The sequence below is a fragment of the Hypanus sabinus genome, chromosome 20 (genome assembly GCF_030144855.1).
Source record: "Hypanus sabinus isolate sHypSab1 chromosome 20, sHypSab1.hap1, whole genome shotgun sequence".
Taxonomy (NCBI): Eukaryota; Metazoa; Chordata; class Chondrichthyes; order Myliobatiformes; family Dasyatidae; genus Hypanus; species Hypanus sabinus.
This window is the reverse complement of record NC_082725.1, coordinates 1893654-1909088: the sequence shown is the minus strand read 5'-3', so window position 1 is coordinate 1909088 and position 15435 is coordinate 1893654. Positions and strand designations below refer to the sequence as shown.

The following is a 15435-nucleotide window of genomic DNA, read 5'->3' as shown; positions in this document are numbered from 1 at the left end:
CTCCACCGACTGCCGTGTTGGATGCGTCCACTGTGAGGGTGGTAGGGACGTCCGTTCTGGGGTGCACTAGCAGCGTGGCATTTGCCAAGGCTTCTTTTGTTTTAACGAAAGCGGCTGCGGACTCCTCGTCCCAGGTAATGTCCTTGCCCTTACCCGACATCAGGGCAAACAGGGGTCGCATGATTTGGGCTGCTGAGGGGAGGAAGCGGTGGTAGAAGTTCACCATACCCACAAATTCCTGCAGGCCTTTGATTGTGTTGGGTCGGGGGGAGTGGTGGACCATGTCTACCTTGGCGGGCAGAGGAGTTGCCCCATCTTTAGTAATCCTGTGGCCCAGGAAGTCAATGGTGTCGAGCTCGAACTGGCATTTGGCCGGGTTGATTGTTAGGCTGTATTCACTCAGTCGGGCGTAGAGTTGATGGAGGTGGGACAGATGCTCCTGACGACTACTGCTGGCTATGAGGATGTTGTCCAAATAGATGAAAGCAAAGTCCAGGTTGCGTCCCACCGCGTCCATTAACCGCTGGAATGTCTGTGCGGCATTCTTTAGGCCGAATGGCATGCGGAGGAACTCGAAAAGGCCGTACGGGGTGATGAGTGCCGTTTTGGGGACGTCGTACGGATGCACTGGGATTTGATGGTATCCCTGGACGAGGTTTACCTTGGAGAAGATCCGTGCAGGTTTGCTGCAAAGTCCTGTATGTGCGGCACGGGGTAGCGGTATGGTGTTGTAGCCTCGTTCAGCCTGCGGTAGTCACCGCATGGTCTCCAGCCCCCTGTTGCTTTGGGCACCATGTGCAGGGGGGAGGCCCATGGGCTGTCGGACCGCCGTATGATCCCCAATTCCTCCATCCTCTTGAACTCCTCCTTCGCCAGTCGGAGCTTGTCCAGGGGAAGCCTTCGAGCACGGGCGTGGAGGGGTGGCCCTTGTGTCAGGATGTGGTGCTGTATGCCGTGTCTGGGCATGGCTGCCGTGAACTGCGGTGCCAGAACCCATGAGAAATCCACCAGGACTCTGGTGAAGTCGTTGTCGGACAGCGTGATGGAGTCTAGGTGTGGGGCTGGCAACTGGGCTTCACCCAGGGAGAACATTTGAAAGGTCTCGGCGTGGACCAGTCTCTTCCTTAGCAGGTCCTTAGGCTGTGAGCTCACAAAAAATCCACCCCCTGGAGCGGTTGGGCTATGGCGGCCAGTGTGAAGTCCCACATGAACCAGCTGGAGCCGAACTGTAGCCACACCGTATAGGTGCAGTAGGTCCTTACTGTGCTGCCGTTCGCGGCCCTCAGGGTGGGACCCGGTTCTCTGTTGTGGGTGTCGTAACTCATCGGAGGTAAGACGCTGATCTCAGCTCCGGTGCCGACCAAAAAGCGGTGTCCCGACTGCTTGTCCCAGACATACAGGAGGCTATCCTGATGGCCAGCCGCTGTAGCCATCAGCAGCGGCTGGCCCTGGCATTTCCCGGGAACTTGCAGGGTGGGCTACAGCGGCAGGCTTCTGCGCCCCACCGCTGGTGGTAGAAGCACCATTGTTCGTTGGTCTCCACACTCCTGCCTCTGGGGTTAGTGGGCTCTGCTGCCGGGCCTGGTCTGGTGCTGGGAGCCTGGCTTGGTGATCTGTGCAACGGATGCCCCACTCTCCTTCTTGGCTTTCCACAGCACGTCTGCCCGGGCCACCACCTTCCAGGGGTTGCTGAAATCTGTGTCGGACAGCAGCTCTAGGAACGCCTGCTCAAACATGAGGCAGGGCTTGTGTCCGTCAGCCAGGGCCATCATCTCATTCATCAACGCTGATGGCAGTCTGTCTCCCAAACCATCCAGGTGCAGTAAGCGGGCAGCTCGCTCGCACCGTGAGAGTCCAAAAGTCCTTATGAGCAGGGCTTTGAATTCTGTGTATTTGCCGTCCTCCAGGGGCGACTGTATGAACTCAACCTGGGCGGCTGTCTCCTGGTCAAGGGAGCTCACCACGTATTAGTAAAGTGTGTAATCTGAGGTTATCTGCCAAATGTGGAATTGGGCTTCTGCTTGCTGGAACTATAGGTGAGGTCACAGCGTCCAGAAGCTTGGCAGTTTTAACGAAACTGCATGAACAGATGCGGCGTCGTTCATCTCCGGTCCAAATATCGTTTGGGCTGTTGGGGTCACCAATTGTAGCGGTGTGCTACACGCAGCGCTGAAATAACGACAAACAGTCGGTGAGTTGCAGTTGCAAAAGAGATTGATTCAAACTTCGCGGCCTCGCTTTAAAGCCTTCCTGTTCCCGCCCTGCCCGGGCGGGGAATGCTGTAGGGGGCGCATATTCACAGTCTTGTCCTGCGCACGGGCTTTTCCCCTTGCTGGTGAAGAAGGCCTGGTGCCCTTTTTGGGACCAGTCTCAATGTCGGTGCATGCCACTTTGTGAGCCGGTTCGAGTGCGCTGAGAAGTGGGTTGTCACAGGACCTTTCAGATACAGGTGTATTTTTACTACAATCAATTGAAACATCTTGACTGCATACCGTGATCTCCATTTAATTATGTGACTTCCATCAGTGATCTGCTGTGTTGTAGGAGTGTCAACAAAAATCAACACGAGTGTAATTACTTCTAACGTACACTTTATTACAATCACAAACAAATGGCGACATATATATGAAAAAAATTGCCATCCCCAAAAACGTAATAATGTAACAGTCTGAGTGAATTCTGCCTGATGAAATTAAGGGGTCCCTACAGTGTCATATTAAAGCAGGTGAATATTTATGCAATCAATTATTTTGTGTTTTATATTTATAGTTAAGAAAGATCACTTTGTAGAGATCTGTTTTTACTTTGACATGAAAGTCTTTTTCTGTTGACCAGTGTCAAAAAAAACAAATCATATCCACTGTGATTCAATGTTGTAAAACAATAAAATATGAAAACTTCCAAGGGTGGGTGAATACTTTTTATAGGTACTGTACCTCATCTTGAGTGCCAAGAGACTGAACCTTCTTGACCAATCTCCAAGGTGGTACCTTATCAAAGACCTTGCAAAAGTACATGTAGACAACTCCCTCATTCTCATAGTTTCCTTTCAGGATACCAGAAGTCCATAGATCTGGTGTGAGGTAGTAAAGAGTTTCAAGGCTGAACATATGAGAAATAGGAGCAAGAGTAGGCCATTTGGCCCATCAAACCTGCTCTGGATTCCAGCGAGTACAGTCCCAGGTGATTCAATCTCTCCTCATAGTCTAAACCCCTTATCTCTGGAATCAACCTGGTGAACCTCCGCTGCACCGCCTCCAAAACCAGTACAGTATATCCTTCCTCAAGTAAGGAGACCAGAAATGCAGATAGTACTCCAGGTGCGGCCTCACCAGTACCCTGTACAGTTGCAGCATAACCTCTCTGCTCTTAAATTTAACAGCATGTAATTTTATGTATTGGTGCCGACTTTCTATTATATTTGAATCTGTTTTCAGGACAACACATCACACAATCACTTTGGAACCATCAATAGTTCCCAGCTGATCTGTCAATCCCACTTATTGACAGCACTTGCAACTACACGGCCCTCTATCGGTCAGCAAGAATGGCAAAACTTCACTGAAACGTGAGTAGGAATAGTTAAAGCTAAATATCAGGCTGAAAGTAAACATTGTAAACCTGCAGCTGCTCTGTCGTACTAATTGTTGTGTCAGATTCTTTTTGCATTATATGTCCATGATTTGGATGATGGAATTGATGGCATAGTTACAAAGTTTACAGATAATATCAAGATAGATGGAAGGGCAAGTAGTTTTGAGGAAGTAGAAAGATAACAGAAGGATTAAATAGATTATGAGTATGGGCATTCACTTTGGTTTAAAAATACACAATAGGGTTAACTATTTTCTAAATGGAAAGAAAATACAAAAAACTGAGGTCAGAGGGACTTGGGAGTCCTTGTACAGGATTCCCTAAAGGTTAATTTGCAGGTTGAGTCTGTGGTAAGGAAGGTAGATTTCAAGAGGATGAGAATATAAAAGCAAGGATGTAATGTTGAAACTTTTATAAAGCACTGGTGAGGCCTCACTTGGACTATTGTGAGCAGATTTGGGCCCCTCATCTTAGTAACGATGTGCTGAAACTGGAGAGGGTTCAAAGGAGGTTCACAAAAATTATTCCAGGATTGAATGGCTTGTCATTTGAAGAGTGTTTGATGGTTATAGGCCTGTATTCATTAGACTTCAGAAGAATGAGGGGTGACCTCATTGAAACCTATCGAATGTTGAAAGGCCTAGGTGGATGTGGAGAAGATGTTTCTATGGTAGTAGGTGAGTTTTAAGACACAGCCTCAGAACAGAAGGGCATCCTTTTAGAACTGAGATGAAGAAGAATTTCTTTAGCCAGAAAGTGGCGAATCTGTGGAATTCTTTGCCACAGGTATACTTAAGGCAAAGATTGATAGATTCTTGATTGGTCAGGGCCTGAAGGGATATGGGAGTGGGTGGGGAGGCAAGAGAGGTAGATTGGATTGGCCATGATGAAATTGCAGAGGAGACAATGGGCCAAATGGCCTAATTCTGATCTTATATCTTATGGTCTTAATGGTTCACTCAGGTATAAAATTAAAACCAACACACCTAAGGACAATCTAAAATAATGCTAACTAGAGTACTTCATTTAAACCAGAATGTTATAAAAAATATTAACCACAAATATGCTATTGTTTGGGAGCATTTTGTTCCTTCATTATTTTTGAACATTATGCATCACTAACTGAAATATTAAGGGTTGTAGAAATAGCCTGTTCAGTCCTACAGGGATATCATAACAAATATAGAACATAGAACATACAGCACAGGAATATGTTCTTACTGTTGTGCAACTATGTGAAATGATTTCTGTTTACTAACAAAGAGAAAATCTGCAGATGCTGGAAATCCAAACAACACACACAAAATGCTGGAGGAACTCAGCAGACCAGGGAAGCAGCTATGGTAAAGATTACAGTCAACATTTCGGGCCAAGACCCCTTAGTGGATCCTACTGATCAAGAACCAGTCAATCTCCACTTTAAATATACCTAATGACGGCCTCCACAGCCATTTGTGGCAATGAATTTTATAGATTCACTGCCCTCTGGCAAAAGAAAGACTTCCTCATCTCTATTCTGAAGCTCTGGCTGTGCCGACTGGATCTAGACTCATCCATTATAGGAAACATACTCTCCACATGCACTCTATCCAGGCCTTTCAATATTCGATAGGTTTGAATAAGATACCCTTCATTCTTCTAACCTCTAGCAAGTACAGGCCCAGCGTCATCAAATGCTCCTCATATGTTAACCCTTTTATTCCTGAGAAACCCCTCTGGAATATCTCCATTGCCAGTTTAAAAAAAAGGCCCAAAAACTGTTCACAATATTTTAAGTGCAGTCTGACACCTCAGCATTACACCTTTGTTTTTATATTCTAGACCTCTTCAAATGAAATCTGGAGCATAATTTGTAAAATGTGCTTTTTAACCTTGCAGAATTATTTGACAATAAAATAAATAGTTTCTGTGGATTTTCAAAATTTGTTGACAGGATTCAAAATTATAATTTCACCAATTTATTTCCAATTCTGCTAAGAATGTGACAAAAAATAATTACTTCCACCACACCCCTTGAATCTTAAGGTACTTTCATTAATATGTGCAGCTATTTTAGGAAGCGTACAAGAGTCAGTTGCACAGTATAGAAGCATCTGATTTGCAGCAGAACAATGCAATCCCATTTTTGTCAGTGGAAATAAAAACAGAGGATGTTGCAAACACCTCTTGGATTAGGCAGCAATTGTGGTAAAAGAGAAATATTCAAAGTTTCAGATCGAAAGAACTATACAGGAGACAAATACAACTTGGTCTTCAGTTCTAGAGAAGATAGGGAATCTCAGAGGGCGAGACCAGATGGGTTAACGTGGCATAGAACAGTACAGCATAGGAACAGCCCCTTTGGCCCATTATGCTGTGCCAAATGAATTAGATTACTAATCATAAGATTATAAGAGCAGAATTATGCCATTTGACTCATCAAGTCTGCTCCATTAACAAACCTTCCCACTAGGATACTAGTCCCCTTCCAGTTCAGGTGCAAAGTGTCTTCTGTACAGGACCCCCTTCCCTGGAAGAGAGCCCAATGATCCAAAAACATGCTGTCACTCCTACCCCAACTCCTTAGCCACATATTAAAACTGTCTAGTCCTCCTAGCTCTAGACAAACTAGTACAATGCACAGTAGCAATCCTGAGATCACCACCCTGGAGGTCCTGCCATTTAACATAGCACTAACTCCCTATGCAGAAACTCATCACTTGTTCTATCCATATCATTGGTACCTACATGAACAACTTATGGCTGTTCACCTTAAGAATGCTGAGCATTCGATTGGAGATATCTCAGACCCTGGCACCTGTGAAGCAATATACCATCCAGGAATCTTGTTCTCGCCCACAAAACCACCTGTTCCCCTAATTAACAAATCCTCTATCACTGCAGTGTGTCTTTTCACAGTGCCACTGTGACTTTAGTCTCTTGGGTAACCCCCTCCCACCCTTTCAACAGTATCCAAACTGATGTACCTTTTGTTGAGGGGGATGACCACAGGGGTACTCTGAACTGGCTCCTTAACCCCTTTTCCCCTTCCTGTCACCCCTTCAGCCTCCTGAATGATCTGGAGTTGATCCAGTTCCAAATCCAACTCCAACTCCTCAACATAATTTGTAAGAAGCTGCACCTAACACAGGGCTAACTAAACTCTTCTGCCTACACAATGTCCATATCCTTTTTTCCTCACATATATATGCCTATGTTTCATCTTTGTGTTTTTGCTTCCCTCCACCCTCGTGGGTGTCAATGTGAAGATCATTACCACAGGTTCGCAGTGACATGGAAAGAAAAAAAAGATGATGCAACGATTCACAGCAATATTACTCATTTTAAAATTGGCTATTTTTGAATATTAAAAGGGTGAAAGCTAATAAGTGCTTCAGGGTTAATCACTTTTAAATACAGGTAGACCCCGAGTTACGAACGTCTGACTTAGACAACTCGTACTTACGAACCGAGGAAGGAGAACGCCGTCTGCCATTTTAAGTCGTTGCCATTGACACTGTGTTGAGTGTTAACTTTGTATTTGGCTCAAATTTTTCTTAGCAAGATTCACCCTGACCCCAGCCCCCACCCCCCATTCCGGTCGGCTGGTGGCGCAGGGAGATTAGCACCAGGCTGGAGAACGGAGTTTCTGGAGTTCGATCCAGTGACTCCCATACCATCCATGCCGGATTAATGTTGAGTGCGCAACTCGATCTAGTTTAAAAAAAACCAATGCAACCTCCAGTTTAAATTCCTACACGGAATATTGTGGAGGATCAAATACAGTACCCAAACCCAGCACAGCCCCTACTTGTCACATTTAATCTGCCTCAGTATAGTGGATTTTTGGACCTGGGGAATTCAGTGCGGTGGTCCTTAGGACCCTGCAGACATTGGGAGCCGGCAGAGGTTGGGACCCGCCGCCCGCAGTGTTTCTGTTCTGTTGATGGGAAGCGATTGTGATTGAAAATAATGTGGAAATAAAGCGTTTGGAAAGAGTTGAAATGCCATTGGTCATTGGAAAAGTGTTAGGCTGCAGTCGGTCAACGATCGGAACAATTTTAAAGGATAAAGTGAGAATAATGGAGCATGTGAAAGGCCCTTCCCTGATGAAAGTTACAATTATTACTAAGCAACGCAGTGGTTTAATTATTGGAATATGTATGTTTCTTAAGTGTTTTATATGCATAGAGAGGTAAAATATATACTATATACTAAGACAAACATTTGACTAACGCTGAATAATACCTGATGTACTTGTTCTGACTTGCGTACAAATCCGATTTAAAGACAGACTCAGGAACGGAACTTGTATGTAACCTGGGGACTACCTGTATTAAACAATTTCTCTCATTGGTTAGCCACATAAACAGCAAATCTGAGATGGCGAAGATGGTCTTTGCAGCAAAAATAGAGAATTATTAGAGAGAACAAATATGCATAAGAATCAGAAAGCACAGGCTTGTAATATCCACTGGAGCTTTAATCAGCTGTCCTTTGAAATTCTTTATTGACTCAATTGTGCCATTGTTTGTGTTTTAGTTCATACAAATATATGCAGTGGTATACTGTGCAATTGAACCTATCTGATATTTCACTTGTTATAAGACATTCCAGGCCTGTCACTTTTCTGTAGACCAGCAACTAAGTAATTAGTGCATGCCTCTTGTCCCCCATTTTTGATCTCAAATACAACATCAGTTCATATTTCCAGGTTTGCAGCTTTTGTTCTTCTATCTCAGGGGTTCTCAACCTTTTTTATGCCATACACCAATACCATTAAGGATCAATCTATTGGGAATCACCCTGCTCTAAGTGATTCCTAATCTGTTGCTGAAGGTGCCAAGAGAAAGGCAGAATAGCTCTCACTCAATCACATTTCTGCATAACATGGATCATTTTAGTTGAAGCACATTGTCACTCTGTCTGCAGCAACAATTGGAAGACTTGGGGAATTTGTCAGTAAAAGTACTTTCCTCCATGGCTGAATATTAATGGTTTAACTTTGCTTTTTTTAAAAAGGTACGAGAATTTCCGAAAATCAAGAGATCGCAAGCAGAGTGCAGTCATTGTTAAGCCTGGACAAAGAGTTACTCTGGCATAAGAATTTACTTTTTAAAACTCTATTCAAGAACATATCACAAGTGGACTAGAAACCAAAGTTAATCTGCAAAATACTTTCAAGATATTATCATCATTGCTGCTTTAACTTAACACAGATGTATTTTTATGGGGGTGGGGGTAATGTGTCCGACAGATGTTTGGGCTTGTAATCCAATCTAATGGTTGTTTTGTAATTAAATGCCTTTCACTTGCGGTGTCTTGCCCAATTAATTTTTACTTTGGATGTGCAAGAAATTTCACCACTTTGTATTTCAAATTATTTGCAAGATTTAGCTCAGAGGGAGCTACCTACTCCATTCCATTAAGGGCACAAACTGAGTCCCTGATCAATATATAAATCAATTTAAACCTTGAAAATTGATCAGTTACTTACCATTAAATTAAACAGTATTTATTCATCTGGTATTTGTCATCGTAATGGCAAAATCATTAGCCTTAGCTGACATAATGGAGAGCTATGCAAGATTCCACAAGTGCAACTTAAATGTAGGAATTCTGGCATTGCTAACAATAATTTTGGCTATTGGCAAAGTAGTCCTACAGCAAACCATATGTCTTGCATTTTATTCTGATATTTTTAATATGAAACTAAGATCACAAACTGTCATTCTCAGATTTCAAAATAAAAGCAATGTTTTAAAGTAATTCATTTACATAAATAATTGGATTATGTTCTAAAAAGCTAATTAAATGATTTTTCCTTCCTGATTTGATCCTTGTGAACTCGTTATTGATTAGCTGTTCAGACACCTTAATGACATTATAACTGCTTTATTGTAGATACCCTTGCACTGATGTCCAACTGCAGAGTTTAACAAGGCAAGTTCCCACCACAGATCAAGAGATCCTCCAAGACAACTTGAGTCAGTGGTAAATACCTTGGCTGACCACAAATTGAGCCATTTAGGAATGGGCTTACTTGTTCAAAGTTTACAAGTACTGAAAAGCTTTTAGGAATAGAGGTGTACAAGGTGATAAGAATCAAAGTGAGTAGGAATTCAGACACTTTTCTCCCCTTCTCCCCAAGGCTGAAATGGCTAATGTGACAGGACTTGTTTATAAAGTGTTTGGAAGATGTCAGGTGAGATGGCAAAGGTAATTTGCCAGTGGTGGGTGCACAGAATGCACTGCTTGGGTAGTGATAGAGAGGGGCATTTTAAGAGACTTAGATAGGCACACAGATAAAAGAAAAATGCAGGGGGAAGGTTAAAAGTAGGTTAAAAGGTTGGCTTAATATGGACTGTAGGGTCTACACTGTTCTATGAATCTAGAAAGTTCTAAATTTACTGTTATTCATGTTCAATGTTACCAAAGTACAGATGTAAAGAGCCTTCAGTAAAAGCTTATGGCAATGACAAGGTTTAAATATGGATCACTAATCTGTCCAAAGTGAAACTAGCTCTCTTGTCTAACCAAGGATAACGCCAAACCAGATAAAACTTACTTTATCTCTGACCCATCGTATAATCCAATGAGTGTACTTGAATCCCAAGTACATAAATCCTTAAAATAATTAAAAATGTACTGTAACAACCTGCACTTGATACAGTGCCGTTAATCATCGTACTTCATGGCCACTTCATGGCAGTCACTTCTTACAGAATAAAACAACACCAGTTCAACTCCTGGAATTATGATGTTGTAGGAGGTTTTAGATGTGACAAAGTGGGTGATACTAAAGGAGGAGGGTGACGTTACTAGTCAGGCAGAAGATCATGGCAATTCTCCGTCAGAACAGACTGGAGAACTAGTGAGGTGTTAAGGGTGCAACTGAGCAATAAGAAAGGTGTGACTACATTAATGGGGCTATATTACAGACCACCCAACAATCCTAGGGACTTAGAGAAACAAATTTGTAAAGAGATTGCAGACTGTTACAGTACATATTGACTGGGAATCCCACATTGTAAAAGGACTAGATGGGATAAAGTTTGTCAAATGTGTTCAGAAAAGTTTCTCTTATTACTATGTGGAAGTCCCAATGAGAGTAGTGTGTGAGACACTTCATCTGCTATTAGGGAATGAGGTAGAGCAGGTGACATAACTTTGTGCAGGGGAACATTTTGCATCCAGGGACCACACTGCCATTAGCTTCTAAGTAAAAATGCAAAGAGGTAGATCTGGTCTGTGGGTTGAGATTCTAAATTGGAGAAAGGCCAATTTTGATGGTATCAAAAATGATCTGGCAAGTGTGGATTGGGACAGGCTGTTTTCTGGTAAAGGTGTACTTGGAAAGTAGGAGGCCTTCATGAACAAAATTTTTACATCACACTAGGCAAACAGTGCATAGAGTCAGAGGAGGTACTTAATGAATATTTTGCTTCATTATTCACCATGGTGAAGGACCTTGGCAATTGTGGGAATGACTTACAGCAGACTGAAACACTTGAGCATATAAACATTAAGAAAGAGGATGTGCTGAAATTATTGAAAAGCTTTAAGTTAGATAAGACTGGATGAGATATACTGTAGGCAACTGTGTAAAGCTGAAAGATGGTTGTAATTGGGAACTGAATGTCCAAGCTTACACATTATATCGGAGGGATAGGAAGGTAGGCAGAGGTATTTGTGTGGCACTACTGGTAAAGAATGGTATCAGATCTGTAAAAAGATGTGACAGTAGGATCGGAAGATGTTGAATCCTTGTGGGTTGAGCTAAGAAACTGCAAGGGTAAAAGATGTTGTTGGCAGTTATACACAAGCCTCCCAACAGTGGCTAGGAGGTGAACCACGGGTTACAACAGGAAATAGAACAGGCATGTCAAAAGGGCAATGTTATGGTAGTTATGAGAGATTTTAACATGCAGGTCATTTGGGAAAATCAGGTTGATAATGGATCCCAAGAGAGTGAGTTTGTTGAATGCTTAAGAGATAGGTTCTGAGATAGGTTTGTCATTGAGCTAAGGGATAAGTTATACTGGATTGGGTGTTAAGTAATGAACCAGAGGTGATTAGGGAGCTTAAGGTACAAGAACCCTTAGGAACCAGTGATCACAATATGATTGTGTTCAACTTGAGATCTGATAGGGAGAAAGTAAAGTCTGATGTAGCAGTATTTCAGTGGAGTAAGGGAAATTACAGTGGTATGAGAGAGTTGTTGTCCAAAGTAAATTGGTAGGAGCTGCTGGCAGGGATGTCAGCCGAGCAGCAATGGCATGCATTTCTGTGGAAAAATGAGGAAGGTGCAGGACATGTGTATTCCAAAAATGAAGAAATACTCAAACAGTAAAATAGTACAACTGTGGCTGACAAGGGAAGTCAAAGCTATTGTAAAAACAAGCGAAAGAGCATCCAACAAAGCAAAAATTAGTAGGAAGAGAGGATTGGGAAGTTTTTAAAAATCTACAGTGAACAACTAAGAAAATCATTAGAAGGGAAAAGATGAAATATAAAAGCAAGCTAACAAATAGTTTCAAAGTGGATAGTAAAAGTTTTTTCAAGTATGTTAAAAATAAAAGAGAAATGAGAGTGGATATAGGACCGCTAGAAAATGAGGCAAGAGAAATAACGGGGCAAGGAGATGGCTGATGAACTAAATGAATATTATGTGCCAGTCTTCACTATGGAAGACACTAACTGTATGCCCGATGCTACAGTGTGTGAATGAAGAAAAGTGGGTGCAGTTACTGTTACAAGAGTGAAGGTGCTCAAAAAACTGAAAGACGTAGCATTAGAGATTGTGGTGGCATTAGAAATAATCTTTCAAAAATCATTGGATTGTGGCATGATGCTTTAAGAAAGGAGGAAGGCAACAGAAAGGAAATTATAGACCAGTTAGCCTGACCACAGTGGTTGGGAAGATGTCAGTCAATTGTTAAGGATTAGGTGATGGGAGTACTTGGTGACATAAGACAAGGGAAAATCCTGCCTGACGAACCTGTTGGAGGAGATTACAAGTAGGATAGATAAAGGGGATGCAACAGATGTTCTATATTTGGGCTTTCAGAAGGCCTTTGACAAGATGCCACACATGAGGTTGCTTACCAAGTTAAGAGCCCATGGTATTACAGGGAAGTTACTAACATGGTTAGAGCATTGGCTGATTGGTAGGAGGCACCGAGTGGAAATAAAAAGACCCTTTTCTAGTTGGCTGCCAGTGACTTGTGGTGTTCCGCAGGGGTCGGTGTTGGGACCACTTCTTTTTATACCGTATAGATTTAGATAATGGAATAGATGGCTTTGTTGCCAAGTTTGCAGATGATACGAAGATTTGTGGAGGGATTATTCAGGAAACAGATGGGATGCAGAAGAACTCAGACAGATTAGGAGAATAGGCAAGAAAGTGGCAAATGAAATACAATGTTGGAAAATGCATAGTCATACACTTTGGTAGTAGAAATAAATGCACAGACTATTTTCGAATATTGAAAGGCTTGGACAAAGTAGATGTGGAAAGGATGTTTCCCATGCTGGGAGAGCCTAGGACGAGAGGCCACGTCGTTGGATGTATTTAAGGCAGAGTTTGGTAGGGTCTTGATTGGACATGGCATCAAAGGTTGCCGGGAACTGAGGTTGAGAAGGAAATAGGAAAAAAGCATCAGCCATGATCTGTTCCTACATCTTATGGAAGCAAGAGTGGAGATTGCTGAACCTCTGGCAATGAATAGGGACAGGAGAAGTACTGGAGGATTGGAAGGTAGCAAATATTGTTCCTTTGTTCAAGAAAGGAAGCAGAGATAACCCAGGAAATTATAGATCAGTAAGTCTGACTTCAGTGGTGGGCAAGTTGTTGGAGAGGATCCTGAGAGGCAGGATTTATGAGCATTTGCAGAGACAGTCTGATTAGGGATAGTCAGCATGGTTCTGTCAAGGGCAGTTTGTGCCTTAAGAGCCTGATTGAATTCTTTGAGGTGGTAACAAAACACAATGTTGAAGGTAGAGTAGTGAATGTTGTGTATATGAATTTCAGTAAGGCAGTTGATAAGGTTCTCCATGCAAGCCTTCTTCCGAAAGTAAGGAGGCATAGGATCCAAGGAGACCTTGCTTTGTGGATCCAGAATTGGTTTGCCCACAGAAGGCAAAGGGTGATTGTAGATGGTGAAGGGACTTGATGGAGTGATGGAGTGGATGTGGAGAGGATGTTTCTCAGGATGGGAGTGTCTAAGGCCAGATGACCCAGGCTCGGAATAGAGGAGCATCCTTTTAGAATGGAGATGAAGAGGAATTTCTTTAGCCATTGTGGTGAATCTGTGGAATTCTTTGCCATAAGCCACTGTGGAGGCCAAGTCTTTATATATATATATATATACACTTAAAGCTGAGTTTTATACATTCTTGATTGGTCAGGACTTGAGGAGATACGGGGTGGGGGGGGGGGGAGGAAATTGGTTCTAAGGAAAATTGAATCAGCCATGACGAAATGGCGGAGCAGACTCAATGAGCCAAATGGCTAATTTTGTGCCTATATCTTATCTATATCTCAAACAAAATGCTGGAGGAAGTCAGAAGGTGAGACAGCATCACTGGAAAATAATAAACAGTCGACATCAGTCTCAATACACCAGGATTTCAAATCCTTACTATAAATTTATTCTCCTTAACAATAATAATAGCTGCTTCCTTTATTAAAGAATGTGTCCCATCAGGAATAAACCTCATGGACTCAATGAGGTTTATTACCTCCTAAATACTGAAACTTTGTATTTCCTCAGTTCCTCTCAAAATGATTATTCAAAGCTCCTTCAACTGGTCCCTTTCCCTTCCAAAACAGAACTTTAAAACCTCATTGTCAACATCCACAAAATAGAATTTCTTTTATTGTACGAGAGACTTCCTTTATTGGAAATCTTCCTTAGCAGCATTCACTTTCAGAAGATTTTTTTTCTGAGAATGCTTATGTAAATGGATAAAAGCCACTTCCAGCTAGATATTTAACCTTTATGTCTCTTATCTCCTGCAAATTTACTTGCAGGACAGGACTGCCATTGGAACTAAGCTTTAGCAATATTTAGTTAAGCATTCCAGAAATTGACCATTATAAAGCTGCAGAATAAAGAGGACTTCTGATATGTAGCTGGCTCATAGCTCAGATAAATGAGCTCTTTTATTTTTAGTGTTATGGGGCATGGAATGTGTTGAATGAATATTAAAAAAAAACAGCTGAAAATCCAGATCTCCACAGATTAACCTGGAGGGACAAAGAAAAGGTGAAACGAAAACATAAACAGCAAGCCAGAACAGAAAATGTCCAATAAAATATATATAAAAAAAATCACTCAAAATGTAGCTCAACAAAAAAGCATCAACACAGAATAACATAATCACCAGCACATTTCATTCATAAAGTATTTAAAATATCTAGCTAAAGTTAGGCTCCTTATCTCAGCATACAAGGTATGCTTAACATCACAACTAAAAAACAAAATCATAAAAATACAAATACTAGAATTTCTGAAATACTAAAATATTTCTCTGTGTAAACTTTGCTGGAAGGGTGAAAGGGTTCAATATCCCCTCACCTGTTTCTAATCAATTATCTAAAGATTAGTCATGGGCAATAAGTTACATAACACTGGAAGCAACACATTATGTACAAAAGGTTTCATTTTATAACAAATCTACAGTTGCATTTAAAAAATCAGGATAACATTCTGATCTGGCAAAAGAAACTAGTTCAACTCTTCATACTGAGGACATTATGTATAACCCCATCAATTGGCTGAATAACCAATCATTTGATCACTAAGACGGAAGTCTTTGCATACTGTCTTGCCTTCACTATAGTGGGTTAATAAGCTG

General features: G+C 41.9%; 1 protein-coding gene across 3 annotated transcripts in view; it reads left to right on the top strand.

The window, feature by feature from the left end:
- Positions 1–9405, top strand: part of pex1 (peroxisomal biogenesis factor 1) — a 99211-nt gene extending 89806 nt beyond the window's left edge. For all 3 annotated transcript variants that reach the window (XM_059944936.1, XM_059944937.1, XM_059944938.1), the window contains exons 23-24: positions 3438–3568; positions 8596–9405. In XM_059944936.1, coding sequence (XP_059800919.1) covers positions 3438–3568; positions 8596–8677 — 213 coding nt within the window. In that variant the 3' untranslated portion in view covers positions 8678–9405. The remainder of the gene's footprint in view (positions 1–3437; positions 3569–8595) is intronic.
- The last annotated feature ends 6030 nt before the right edge of the window (positions 9406–15435 follow it).